General features: G+C 34.4%; 1 protein-coding gene across 1 annotated transcript in view; it reads left to right on the forward strand.

The window, feature by feature from the left end:
* Pi3k21b (uncharacterized) overlaps positions 1-15,559 on the forward strand; it is a 39,707-nt gene that overhangs the window by 10,983 nt on the left and 13,165 nt on the right. The window contains exons 3-7 of the mRNA XM_072895163.1: positions 8,989-9,274; positions 9,751-9,849; positions 13,731-13,916; positions 14,813-14,941; positions 15,053-15,260. Coding sequence (XP_072751264.1) covers positions 8,989-9,274; positions 9,751-9,849; positions 13,731-13,916; positions 14,813-14,941; positions 15,053-15,260 — 908 coding nt within the window. The remainder of the gene's footprint in view (positions 1-8,988; positions 9,275-9,750; positions 9,850-13,730; positions 13,917-14,812; positions 14,942-15,052; positions 15,261-15,559) is intronic.

Here is a 15,559-nt window from a genome sequence, read left to right on the forward strand (position 1 = left end):
TTTAATTTATAATCGAACGGAGAGATATCTGTTCGGCGAAATTGTTCGACGAATCGAATACACTCTAGTTGAGGCGCTTTCCGATTTTTTACGATGCATAGTAATGATGCATGAAACGTACATTACACGATCACGAAGTAGACTGACTAAAACGTGCAAATTAAAGTTCTTTATTTTCCTGGGTCCCACTTTTTTTTATTGAAATTTAATTCTGCGACAAATAATCGTCAGCAGTTTGCTATGTGCTATATTTCTAATTTTAGAATGCGCACAGATTTAAATTCTTCAGGTTTAAATTCGATATATTGCTGACGCGTTTTCTTAAAGTTTAACGTTGTATATTTGACCAGTTTTATCTGCCTTATACCGATAAAATTCCACTTATTTATCTTGTGTCAAATTCTTCAATTTTTAAAAGAAATAAAAGTATAGATCTTAAAATATACATTTTATTTAATTTTTTTTTTTTATATTCCAAAATTCAATAAGTCTTTTTTGGTCTGTCTAAAAAATAGCATAAAATTTGCACAATAATATATTTTTTTTTTCCGACTTTTACATTATTCAGATATCTATGAATATATTAGAAGACATTTTCATATCTACACTATATACATGTACACACGTGTTTTATAACACGTAACTCGAAATTTCGAAACAAAACAATAAACTGAAGAAACAAAAAATTTTTATTAATATTGTAAGAGAAAATTTTTCGATATTTTTTTCTCTGAATCATTGGTCCTTTATTTTCCTCTCATTTCGGGTCGTCTCGGGATCGAAGTCGGAATCGCGCGATCAAAAATTCTTCGGCTAGTACTCGGGAGAGACGATGACCTCGAGTTGAGAGTATCTGGACGTTTTCCTTGGCCCGTTGACCTTGTAATTGCCCTGTAGCGTCTGCTACAGTGCGCCACAGTCGACTCTTTATCGAATCTCCCTCTCTCCATACATTTCTCTCTCTCTCTCTCTCTCTCTCTCTCTCTCTCTCTCTCTCTTTCATTCGATCAGCACTAATTTTTCTTTATCGTCGAGCACGAAGCGATTCGGAGCTTTCGGCTCGGTGATTCTCTTCTTGTCGCCGCGCGAATAGCTATTTGGCTTATCTTCGCAACGTTACATGCTTATTGTGAAGTCTAATACGTAAAATCGACACGAGACAAACGATGGGAGGGAGGTGGATTTAATGAGATCACTTTTATCGGCGCAACGCGTCACTCCCTATGATGCACTTATCACGTTTTTTTTTTCTTCTCTTATAATGTCTTCTTAATAACCGCGATTCGACGAGAGTTTTATATGGAGGCGGACAAGATCGGTTGCCGAGATTTTTGAACATCTGTCGCGATCCTATTATCACACGTCTACTTTAATCCAATGCAATCGCGGCACTTTCTGTATCGCTATCAGTGCGAAACATTGCGGTAGAATTACTGCGTAGTGCATGAAAATGTAAAATGTATAATTTACCGCGCCGCGGAATATTGCGATAATATTCTTTATAACTTTACGCGGTTTTGGTGCTTCAACATAGGTATATAACGATATATTTATTATCATATAGGCTATTATTATTCTGTACGCATCGGAAAATTTAGCGTTGTTTAAGAACGAAGATTCTCAAATTTTTTGTGTTGAAAAATGCGTATATAAAGATAATCAAATATTATAAACGAAAGTTTATTCTCCTAATATAATCGTAAGATATATTTATTATATAAAATATATATTGAACATGCAAAGAGTTAAAAAAAATATTTTTAACCTTTAGAGGATAAGATACGAAATATACATCTTGCGATTGATAACACTGAAACAATATTAGATAAATGTTGGGGTCTTGAAAGCGTAGGCAGAGATCGCTAGCGTGTAACATAAAACGAAATGCTACAAAATATATCGTAAAAGCGGTTTCATCGTACAAGAGACGTAACTTTTTTATATTCGCTGACTAAGTTTCGTTTTTTTTTCTTTTTTTTTTCTTAATGATCTCGCCATGTGTATGCTAAAATTCTAAACAAACGCTGTCGCAATGAAAACGCACACACATACACACGCACACATTACCGATGTATAGATATGAAATGCAACGCTACAAAATACAGAGTTAAGATGCTTTTTTTCACATCGCAAGAGACATTTTATATTCAATAACCAGAGAATTTGTTTATATTAAACTAATATAGTAGATAAAATTATTGCGCGTTCATATACAAATGTTAAATGTTCGCCTTTATTACATTTTCCTCTCGTAAATATCTTCTCATTATTATAATATAAATCTTAAGTCTGTAAACATTTTTTTTCGAAATGAATACTTAACAAAATGGACAAGTTGCCAATTTAACATAAATGTTTATTTTAATGCTGCTAACATACACACATACACATATGATTAATATATTATAATGAGATATAAAAATTCTACATTTTAAAGATTTATTATATATATTGAGATTATATATAATTATATATTATATATATATCTTATTATATATTATATATCATCAGATTAAAAAATTCTACGATATAAAAGTTCTAAATTTCTTCAACATCTTTGTATTAGAAAAAAAGAAAAAGCACGATATATATATATATATATATATATATATATATATATATGTATAAGCATGTATTCCTACGTTTTTTTTACTCAGTTACGTCGCACGTAATGATCGTATCATGCCATGCGTTTTCCCTATGCGTTACCACGCGCCACATTATCATAATTATGCAAGAAGCCCGCGCGCAGAGTAACGGGTCGAGATGGACAATCGAATTACACTAGTCGGTGTTGGCTTAAGTATTCTCGCACCGATATTCGTCGTGAGAAAACGGGCGTTCCTTCAGACCGTAATTACACAGGCATTTTCCACGACGACGGTAATTGCGCTCGCTCGCGCGCTAAAAGATAATAAAAAAAAGACTTAATTACAAAGATCTGTGACAAATTTACTCCGGAAAATCGAGCTAAGAACAAACGGAAAGAGAGGCTCGAATTGTTTGCTTATTAATTAAAATTATCGCATTATCATGAAACCACAATGTCCGCACTCGGGATGATTTTATTTTTTTATATATAATATGTATATAGATCAGCGCTTCCTCTCTTTTTCTCCATCTCTCTCTAGAACTGAATTTATTTTTTCCTACAATAAAGACAATGTACACAAAATAAAATTATGATTACAGATAAACTCTTATGTTATTTCTTTTAATATTTAAAAAAAAATTTCTATACAAATTTTTATTATTCTTTCCTTTTGCAAATAAATTACATATAAATTTGAAACTTTGAATAACTCGTGTGTATATGATTTTTCCGAAATTTTTTAGATTTTTCCACAAAAAGTTGCGAATCCAGCTTCGACACGTTCCTCGTAGAAAAAAAATGCATGCCTCGCCAAGGAAAACTATGTGTGCAAATCGCGTATTACCATGCTAATCGACTCATAAATCTACCCTTTTAGTACGAGATATCCGTTTGATTCTTCGATTTGGCTTGATTCCTTCAAAGGAATTATCTTGTTCTGAACGGCTGACGAGAAATACTGAAAGAGTTTCCTTAATTTCTTCAGTCACAGTCTTAGATGTTTCAAATATTCACTGTTACTTTACTGAGGGATTTGTTTCGCTCGTAGTTTTATTAAGAGAATTTATTCCATTCTAGAAATCATGTGCCGTTAAAAGCTTTATTAAGATCATCATCCCTATTTTAGATTTTCTTAAAATAAAATTTATTTCTTAAAAAGTGTATGTGTGTTTATATATACTTTTAATATCGTGTTTTTTGTGGGGAAAAAAAACGTGGAGAACGCGCAAGATGTATCTGTACTCGGAGCGGATTTTCTCCTTGTCGCAAAACAGCGAATTCTCTCGAGCATTTCTTGGCACTTGGAATAAAATAACGAGCCCGTCAAATTTTATCGCCGCGCTCTCGCACGGCCGCGTAATATATCGATCACTTTACTTTTGCTGGCTTGTCGCCGCTAATAATAGCGTTTGGCCCACTGCGCGCCGTGGCGCCGGTCGAAATAGCGCGCCATCGTGCGAGAACGTGCGCCCACAACCGAATACCATAATCTGAAAAAGAAGCCATCTGCCGGAAGCGCTTCCTCTCTTTTTCTCCATCTCTCTCTAGAACTGAATTTATTTTTTCCTACAATAAAGACAATGTACACAAAATAAAATTATGATTACGGATAAACTCTCATGTTATTTCTTTTAATATTTAAAAAAAAAATTTCTATACAAATTTTTATTATTCTTTCCTTTTGCAAATAAATTACATATAAATTTGAAACTTTGAATAACTCGTGTGTATATGTATGTGCTATAATAATAAATATAATAAATATGAAATAGTAAAAAGTCAGATTTAGAGTTAAAATTCACGAGATCTTTGCTCAAACAATTCATCATTGGAGACTTACATTAGTTGAAAACAGAACTTGTAGTACAACGTATAATGTTTCTTATTAATATTTTTATACATTTATAAGAATTTAAAAAGAATACTATAAATATACATTGACCTCTCATTTCTTGATATTTTTAATATACCTGCGTGTCCAAATAAGTTTTAAATTTATATTTAATAAGATTCGTGCGTTTTCATGTTTTAATTTTAATACGAATATTTTTTAAATAAAATGTCACTTCGAAATTGAATCGTTAAATTGTAGCAAGAATGTAAAATGTAATTTTCTCAGTCAGTCGCGTCAACAGGACATAAAAACAATGCAGTTCAGGTCAAGCTTGCGACACACTCATAAATGTAGCAACGCGAATGCGGGGAATTTAAATTAGACGCGAGAAAAGAAAGCTGCGGTTAAGTGATTCATCGAGACAAAATTAATAGAGGAACTAACACGTGCGACATTGAATTGGTCGATATGGATCGATTAAAATAATATGATTATAATGTGCGATTAATCGTACGATGATTATCTCATCAAGCGCACTCAGTAGTAAATATGCAACTCATTGACGCGTATCACTTTGCATCGTATGAAGGTCACGAACATTTTTATTCTTACCTATATGCTATAATCAATTAGCAATTTATTAATGCATTTAATGAATTCTCAATACATTAACGAATATACAATACATATATACAATTATATATATATATATATATATATATATATATATATATATATATATATATACATTAATATACAATACATATATACAATTATATATACATATATATATTTATATATATATATATATATATATATATATATATATATATATATATATACATTAATATATACTTCTCTTTCATTGATTTTATTGATTTTTTTATCTTTCAATAATTTTCTATTACACTTTTGTTTAACAATTTTAAATTATGATGAAATTATACCTCAACGCCTATGAAATTTACGTTTTAACTCTATATCTTTTTTCTCCAATATATACCAATTTATCATCGATATGCTTTTATTTAATTTATAATTAACGCGAGAATTTGTATATATCTTTCTCTCTCTTTCTCTGCCTCCTTATTGTTATATTTAAAATACTGCGTTGGATTAACTATTACTGTTCTTTGCACAAACTGCATTCTTTGACAATTAAAAATATCGATTTTTGAACCTGAATTTAAATTTTAACATGCACTACGAAATATCTTGTGGCAGAGATTCGCAAAGAAACTGTAACAGATGGCAAAGACATTTTCGGTTTTCTCGAAGATCTCCATTATGCGAATGCGATCCGCATCGTTAACTCGCGAACCACAGGGTGCATTGTATCTCCTCGCGAGAGCAGTGCAGGTATTGTGCAACGGCGTATACCCGACACCTGTTGCCTCGGCCGTGCTCTAGAGAAAACGAGATGCTTACCAGGAGAGAGAACAAAGAGAGAGAGAGAAAGACAGAGGGCCGTAACGACGCGTATAAATTACGATCGTCCGCATGTTCACCCTTTTTACGAGCACGGTGCTCCCGACTCTTCAAAGTCCCTCTTGACTGATTTACCATCGCGGTACCCGCGAATTATCTCTCCCCTTGTCCTTTTTTTAACGATATCGCTACTCTTAGAGAGTAGATATTTTCCACAGTTTCGTTTGTGGGAAGGAAGGTGGCACACTATAATTTATAACACGAACAATCGCGATCAATAGCGAAATCTAGAAAGCCTGTGACTATAGCAAATTTGTTGAACTGAATTGTACAAATACACTAGATGATAATCAAATGATGTAGCGTTTATGAAATATATTTTGCAATATATAATATTTATTGATTTTTAACAATTAACAATAATACTATTAACAACAAACACTTTATCAATCTGAAAATCTGGGGGATGATTCCTCAAAAGAGTAGAAGTTCGAGTCTCTTTAGCAAGCAACTTATGTTTGTTACAAAAGGAAAAACTATTAACAAAAGAGACGTTTTTCAAGCTTTTACATAAAATAATAGATTACAAATAATTTAATTTTTATAAAACTATACAATGCGCAAAAGTGTCGGTGATTAGAAACTACAATAATTCTATTCGTCAATGAAAAAGTAATTTATCGGTGAAAAAGTGAACCGATGAATCTCTTAATTTCCTATTTCTGAAACGTTGAATTTTAGTTAGCGTCTGTTTATGACGAGTATATTATTTTTCTTCATTAGCCGCCATGTAACTATCTTTACAACTTTGACACGCGTTATGCGCCCGTTCTTTATAGGTCTCTTGGTTCGCGTTATATCTTTACAGATTTACAACCCTCATCAGATTTACAATACGCACATATTTTTTACCAGTTCTATCCGACTCTTCTATTTATATATTGCCCATTACCGTGTTCACGTAATGGGCAATATATAAATGACTAAAAAATAGAAATATTATCCAGTTGATCTGTTAATAGTATACATATATTATAGTATATAATATATATAGTTGATATGTATAAAAATCATAAGAATCAAAGTCCGAAAATATGTGTAATTATACGTATGTACAAGCGTGATAATTTTTAATACGATTTATAATAAAATACTCTTTCGGTTAAAATAAAATATTAAATGTGGCATATATGTATATTGAATGAAAACACATTTCATTTAGATAAGACTAAATTCTTCGTACTATAATTTTATTTTTTAAACAGATTACATTATAAAATACTAAAAAGTAATATTGATATGTGTTATGTTACGGTATAAAAATAATAATTTATTTATTTTCAATAATAGAATTTTAGATAATTTATGTAATATAAGGAATAAATAATATGTATATAATAAAAGAAATAATTACATGTAAGGAATAAATAATAAATGCAAAAAAAACTATAGTAGTATAAATTATATTTTTATGCTTAAAATCAGTTTTTTTTTATATTAATGTTTTGATTTTTTTTTACATACTAATTATTATTATTCAGCTCGTAACAATCATGATTTGTAAATTAGTAAAAGAAATTAGATATAATTTCTTACATTATTTATTACTGTTTAAAAATTATAATAAAAAAATAATCAGCATGTAAAAATATGTCAAAATATTATAAGACATAAAATACTGATTTTAGAAATAAAAATATAATTTATAATTTTTTTTAGTGCATTTATTATTACCTTTACATTATATAAATTCTCTAATATCCTATTATTGAAAGTAAGCAAATTATTATTATTTAATAATTATTATTATACTATATCTATTGATACACTAATTTGACACACCGATGTTATATTATTATTTTTGTAATATAATTTGTTTAAAGAAGAAAAATTATAATACAAAAGAATCTTCTTTATCTAAATGAAATTTGTTTTCATTTAATATATAGGTCACACTTAATATTTTATTTTAATCGCAATAATATCTTACTATAAATTGTATTTTAGAGAAATCATCATATTTGTACGTATAATTGCAAACAATTTCGGATTTCGACTTTTATAATTTCTCTACACAATTATATAAATACTATATCATATATTATAACATATACTACACAGGCCCAACTATATAGTATCGGCATCTACTTTTTGATCTGACATGCCGAAGTTCGAGTTGGATGGGGCTTATTTTTACCTGACGTAATGTGAAGCAAAAGTCACCACGAGTCAATGATCCTGTAGAATTCGAAGAATTCTATCGTCTTCGGTTGCATATATGGTGTTAAGTCAGTCAAAAGTTACGAAAGTGCGAGATATGTATATTGAAAAAAGTTTGAAAAAATTTGAAACAGTTTTGGCTTATGACTAGTGTGTTTTTAGGCAATCCTAGGAATAACATGGTAAATCAAAGTTAGAAAAAACATCGGACTTTGACTAGCCAAGCCTAGTGTGACTACAATGAAGCCCTCTAAGTTCGATATCCGATTGCATGTGCAATGTTCTAACCTGTGAATTAAGTATCAAAAGTGTCTATTTTATATTATTAGTTATTTGTTTTATATTATTTCAAAAATATCTAATTAACACTAAATAGATACTTAAGATTTTTATTTAAAAGTATGTTTAATATTTTTCGAAAGCTAAATTTTTAAACTTAAAAAGAAAAACTATAGGAGTAAGCTAACATTATATGTATATAAATAATAAAAGTATTAGTTAAAAATCTTTTATTTAATATAATCTTTTATTTTTTAATTTTATTTTTTGACAGGTAAAGTCCGAATTAATCCATACCTAAGATTGACTAACTGATCATTTAATCAATAAACACATACGGTATAATAATATTTTAATTATTAATTTATTATTGTTATTTATTTATTTATTTATTTATTTAAATCAATCAATAAAATAAAATTAATATATGATTTAACTTTACATCTAGAATATATTGTATATAAAATTGTATTCTTAAAATATTTCTCTACGTCGTAATAGGTTTCTTTATTAGAGATCTTGTCTCATCGCGAGATGATTAAATCTGAAATTTAATGCTTGTCTTAAAAGACAGTCTAGCGTCCTTTTTCATTTACAAATAAATGGGAAACCTCGCCATGTAATTTTGTTACAGAATATGGGTATAAAAGATGAATTCCATCAAAAGAATATTTTGGTCTGCATCGAGGAACTCTGCCAACCGTCGCCGCCACCCTCGGTGGCGACGGAGACGACGAGTTCTCCGGCTCTCAGCACAACGTCCAGCGAATCGGGTTGTTCGCCCGGAGTCAACTATTCGGGGAACAACGTAGTCAATAACGCGCACACTCTGAGGCCGCACAGCTTCAGCACTTTGGAGAAGTGCGGCATATGCGGCAAATACGTTAGGGGCCTCTTACATCAAGGTTTTTTCTGCCAAGGTACATCCCTTTTTTCCTTTATCGAGTCACACACACACACACACACACACACACACACACACACACCACACGAGTACTTTGAATAGATTGAATTTTATAATTGACACGAAGAAGTTTCATTGAGAGTCATTTCGTGCAATTTAATCCTTTATATTCGTCAGATTCTTTCTATACTTTTTGTGATAATTACAAATTATAGTTGCATTGTCGTATTTTTAATTTATTGTATTTTTAATTAATACTTTGGAGTCGCGTCATACTTTTTAATGATATCATTTAATATCTATAAAATAATTATGACTTTTAACGATTTTATAAGGATTGCGAAATTTATCATTGAAAATACTTGGCAATTCATAATTTCATGCTTATTCCCGCATGACAGTTATTAATTCTGAAACTAGAACCAATAAGGTAGAAAAAAAGAAACTATGCGTTTCGCGCTGTTGATCTTGCGAATTTTTTGCATTGCGCAGATTGCGGGCTAGTCGCTCATAGGACATGTTCAGCGACGGGTTTGCCTTCCAATTGCATATCGGTCGACACGGACAATCGTATCAGCAGGTTTACTTCAGGTAAGTCACGTCGTTTGAATCACCAGCTCGGCGCCGTCGTCGCCGTTGAAAATTTTATAGCGCCAGCGCAACCGTAGGTAGGTAAGATGCAGCACGCTCGTTAATTCTCCGTCGCGTTCGTAATGGATGGGACACGGAAAGAGACGCTGAAAAATTGAGTTGTCTCCCAAAATGGGAGGTTGCATCAGAAACGCGCTCGGTCGCATCGTAACCGGCCGGTCCGGCGATTCTACGGCGAGTTACAAAGTTAACAAGGCAAGGACGCCCGTTCTGGCGCCTGGCTGCTCGCACTTCGCTCTATGATAACCTGGATCACTTCACGGAGACTTGCACTTCACGGCTGACGACTTTCTTCCATTGAAATCCCTCCGCGTCGCGGTCGCGTGGGAGTCGCCTCACTTGCTGGCATTTAATGATTCTTAACCGAGCGTGTACGAGTTTCAACACGGTTTTGCCTCGCTCTACGACGCATTCCCTGCATCACGAGGTAAAGTAATATCCACGCTACGAGAAAAAGGCGGTCTGCAAAATTTCAGTATTGGATTGAATTTATTTCAATACGATCTTTTGTAATTATCTTCCGATAGAAAGTAAAGAGAGAAAAAGGCAAAAAGAGTTTTGTCAATTTTCAATTAAAATATCGCTGAAAGTAATTCAATGGCGATGCAACAAAAAAAGTCAGATTTATTGAAACGCGCATTTTATTTGTGGAATAATGAAATAATTTTCGGGAAAGTCAAGAGATTTTATATTTCTTCCAATGTATGATCATATTTTTTCTAAATTTTTATATCAAAACTTTATAATACCTCGCGACTTTGATGTCAAAAAATCCATCTACTCGATATCTTTAACATATCAATAATTAATTATTTTCTTTCTCTCTCTATGCGATATCTATCGACTCTTTAGATCGTTGGTTTGTCCGTGCCAGTCGCTAGCTGGAGTTGCGATGTGTGCCTTTGACAGCGAGATAGTTAAACGGCGTGAATATCTCTCAGACAACGATAATCGGCTGAGACAACGCAGGCGAGGCTCAACGCTCGCGCCGTCAACGCGCGCCTCCAATGATGCATTTAATTAACGCTGCACACGCCGCGGCACGAATGACGGAATCGAATATTTGTGCATAGCAAAACCGCGAACACGGCGCCAGTCTTCAGGGCCGTGTCACCCCGTCGCCTCGCTGCCCCCGATCCTTCATTCATTTATTCCGGACCCCGTCGCCAATTGCATTTGTACATATCGCGCGGCGGTGCATCGATCGCTAGAAATTATCACCCGACTGATAATGTTTATCGTCAATGCGATGTCAATTCGGGACTAATGAGCATAATAACAATTTTCAGATGTAATTCGGTAATATTAATGGAATAAATAATGAGTAGAGAGTACGATACGGAATTTCGAGAATCATCCTGCGATGTTAGCAGGTTGTTAATTAAGGTTTGATTTTGTTATCCACTTTATCGGGAAATCCGCGCCGAGGGAGATCGAGGATATCTAATGAACTGCGGTTTTAACGACCTCAGAAATGTGGCCCATTGGGATCGCGGACAATCTAATCTCGCGTTTTACGAAGGCGAAGGCTTGGTATATCGCGTCGCATGCGTGACTAACAATCACCGGTGCGGTTTCACACGTATATACGTGTATATGCGATTGTTGCATCGGCTTCGGTTGATTTATAGTAATTGGTAGCGTTTAATCGCTTATATACGCGAGTCATCAGCGTCTCTCGGCCCCGAGTGGAGTGGAGGTGTAACGACAGCAATTACGCTCCTCTCCCGCGAGAGCAAAAATTCGAGTCACGTGCGACCGCACGCTGGCGACTTCGACATTGACAGTCTCGCAGATTGCATCTGTCCGTTTGAAAAGTTGATTGAAAATGACGCAGCAATCAATTTAAATCTTTAATTGTATTTGCTAAGGCTTGACATCTTATTCTCGAACCTTTCGATGCATAATGCATACAATTTGTTATGTTTATTTATCATATTAAATATAAATTCAATGACGTAGATGCAGCAGTAAATGTAACTTATAAGATGTGTAATGTTGTAACTTCTATAAGATTCAATGATTTGGATCTCCCGTGACATTCGTTGACAGAGATTTAAGATTCTAAATTGTTACAGTTTCGCAGAAATTCAAACGTTAAATCGATGCCATAAAACTAAGCTTCGAAAGCCGCAAATCACTCCCAAAATTCGAGTAATTCGTGCATGAATGTGTCCGTGTATTTACTCGCGCATTGATTTATTCGAGTCCGACGGCTTTCGAGATTTCTTGCAGATTCGTGACGAATATCGAATGGCCCGGCTGTCCTCCGCCGTGCAACCGCGCATAAAATTCGCATGCGTGTGCTTATGTTCACGCCCGTAGATCGTGTTTTAATTCTGACTTTTTTTTATCCCTCCCTCTTATTCTCTCGGTCACTCGTCCTTCTCGAGAGAACAAGAAGAAGATACGGTCATGAAGAAACAAGACGTCGCCGTTGCGGTCGTAAAAATAAATTTCCCTCCTTCTCCCCCTCCCCTCCTACGCAATGTTCCCTGTTACGGTCCGATCCGCTCGCCGCACTCTCGTCCTCTCTCTCTCTCTCTCTCTCTCTTTCTCTCTCTCTTGTCATAATGCATGCGTGCGTGTCTTTGATTGTACAAGTGGCGTGTGTGCGCGGTATTCGCGAAGAAAAGAGAGAGAAGGAGATCGAAAAAGAGATCGGCGGCCTGAAAATATGATTGCACGTATATATCCTCGCGCGAAAATAAAGTCAAAGGTTCGTCAGCCGTGCGAAGTAAAAAAGAAAAGCGGAAAAATTGCAGAAAAAGACGAACGATCATAGGCGACAAGTTCACTGGCGCGAAAATCTACGAGGGGAACCGCGAAAAAAATCTTCGAGAATTCCTCGAACACGACCGCGGCGTTACGCAAGAATTCCGCCGCCGTCGCTTTGTCCTCGCCGAATTTCGCGGCCGAGCGTAACGTCTCGGAAGTGCAAAGAGAAGACTGCGTTCTCTCGTTTCATCCTGCGAATTGATATCGTCCCACGATTGACTGCGCTTTGCATGACATACTTTGACCTTAACATTTTAAACCTGGCAATGATTTAAGCCTTAATTAAATAAACGTATATTAAAGCATATTACGATATAGTTATGGAATTATAATATCATTGAGATAAGTTTGTTTTACAATTTGATATTGATTATTTTTTTTTAGAAAGAAGACAGGAGCAAAAAAGAATGTGCATGCTTTCAATCGATAATATATAAAATATTTAATTCGATGGAATATGTTTATTACACTTTGTCTTGAATTTGATATGTAGTCGAGTGATTAATATATTCTATCAACATATTCTTATACATTAAAATTGTTTGCGTTCTTAAAAAAAAAAAAAGGTTAAAATCATGATATAATCAGATTAGATACGATCAACTATATTGATTTTAGCAGATAAAATCTTTAATATTCTATAATAAGCATATCTCCACGCTGTTCTGTTTTTTCCTCTGATTAAATATTCGATAAAGGATTATTGAAAAACATCCGATTATAAAATTTACTCGTTCTATAATTACTTGCCTGGCTAAAATTAAGTCCGACAATAGCATTACATTTTACAATGTTATAACCAAAAAAAAAAATAGATTTAACATTATATATATTGTTTTTTTGTTTCGAGAAATAATTTTGTAATTTCTATAAATTGGCATTCGTGAAGAAACGTGCTGCGCTGCGCGAAACAACTGGGTCCCGTAACTCAAAAATCTGCCCACCGCAATTCTACGAATTCGACGTAGAATTTCGGGTTGGGTCTACAGTAACCCCGATGTTTGTCATACCAAACAGCATGTGGCATTTATCGCACTTTACAGTGTTCGGTCTCGCGCTCTGCTCGCAATTCGACACTACCAACCACGCGGCGCCGATCCTGGTGGAGCGGTGCACCCACGCCCTCGAAGAACGGGCGTTAGCCGACACAACGCTGGACCTCTACAAAGTTTACCACAGCAGCCCGCCTAATGAGCAGACCCTCGAGCTGCGACAAAAGCTGAACGAAGGTAAGACGCGCGCGAGCGATCCGCGGCAGGCCGGATTGTGCTATAAATAGCCGGCGGCAGTCATTCCACAATGTTCGGGTCCGAATGTTGCAAAAATTTCGAGGCGCGCCATCAGATGCACTCACGGGTGCGTTGCGGAGGCCTCCGATACCGGCCAAAAAAAAAAATAAAAAAAAACTGCGAGTGCACGCTTATTTTGCACGACGGATCGAGGGACAACACACGAGCTCGATAGAGAATTCAGAATCCCTTTCGGGCTTTTAAGAGACAAAGATCTGGCCGCGTGTTTATGCGGAAAATATTTCACTCGTGCGTATCGTTGAAACTTATTTTAACTTCTCGCAAAGTGCACGGAAGTGTGCGAATCAGTTGTTTTCAAAGTGGCGTTAAGTAAGTTTCCCACATTTCCTGAGAAAGATATATTACTGCTATTTATATCTATCTGCCTCATATATTGATCCTAGATCTAGATTCGACGTCGCACTTGGTGTTTTAGCACGCGCCATTATTTGTTTAACATTGGGAAAGTACCTTCTACGAACTTAGAGGGAGTTTATCAATTTAATCGCTTGAAATAATTATAAATATTTTAATAAATCTAAAATACAGCTTATACCTTTTTTCTATAAACATACTTTTTTTCTGGCCAACAAATCAAGTTTCTTAAAGTGTAAAATCTTGTTGCGCGAAAAATTTGATAATTCATAAAGCAAAAGAGGAGTATGTAGATATCTCTAGAAGAAATGTGTGAAACTTTTATAATCAAAAGTATGTATCGCTCAAAATTTTCGCGTTATAATTAATCGTTAACACATAATAATGTTATGATTAGAAATGTGTACCAATAATCTTGAGCGACGAATAAAAACGGAGCGCACGTGACATAATATTTTTAGATGTCTACAACGCGGATTTAAGTCCGTACACCCCGCAGTGTATTGCAAGTGTCCTAAAGAAGTTCCTGCGAGAATTGCCGGATCCAGTGATCCCTGTACAGTGGTACGATAGATTCCTAGAGGCGTCAAGTGAGTACATATATATATATTTTACAATTAAATATTTTTCTCAACTAATTATCAGGACGTAATTCTAACGTTATAACATTGATCGCGAATTTTTGTATTGATTTTCATCAGGTATGAGAAGCGACGAGCAGTGTGCGATGCGCCTCAATCAATTAGTAGCCGAGCTACCGGAACATCATCGTAGCACGTTGTGCCATTTGATGGCGCATTTCTGTCGCGTCTGCCAGTTACAACACGGAAGAGGCTACACGGAACCACCGACCATCCTCGTGCAAGTGCTTTGCCACATACTTCTCAGGCCGCCCTGGGAGCGAATCATGTAAGAGTCACGTGATTTTCTTCAATTGCAGTGGAAGGGTTGAGAGTAGAGTATGATTTTCATACGATGCTTTTTTTTACTGGCGACGATTAAAAAAAATATTAAGAATGCTGGAAAAAAATTTGATTTCCGTTTCGTTGATTAATTAGTTGTAAAATTAAAAGAGTTCAACTTTCTAACTCGCTAGCATTGTGTGTTATTTAAATTCTCTTGCAAAAAAGTGTTGTGTAGATTGCATAACTAGTTTAAAGATATATAATCCTATTATATAATGATTATAATATATTACTATGTATTAC

The sequence above is a fragment of the Anoplolepis gracilipes genome, chromosome 6, assembly GCF_047496725.1.
Source record: "Anoplolepis gracilipes chromosome 6, ASM4749672v1, whole genome shotgun sequence".
Classification (NCBI taxonomy): domain Eukaryota; kingdom Metazoa; phylum Arthropoda; class Insecta; order Hymenoptera; family Formicidae; genus Anoplolepis; species Anoplolepis gracilipes.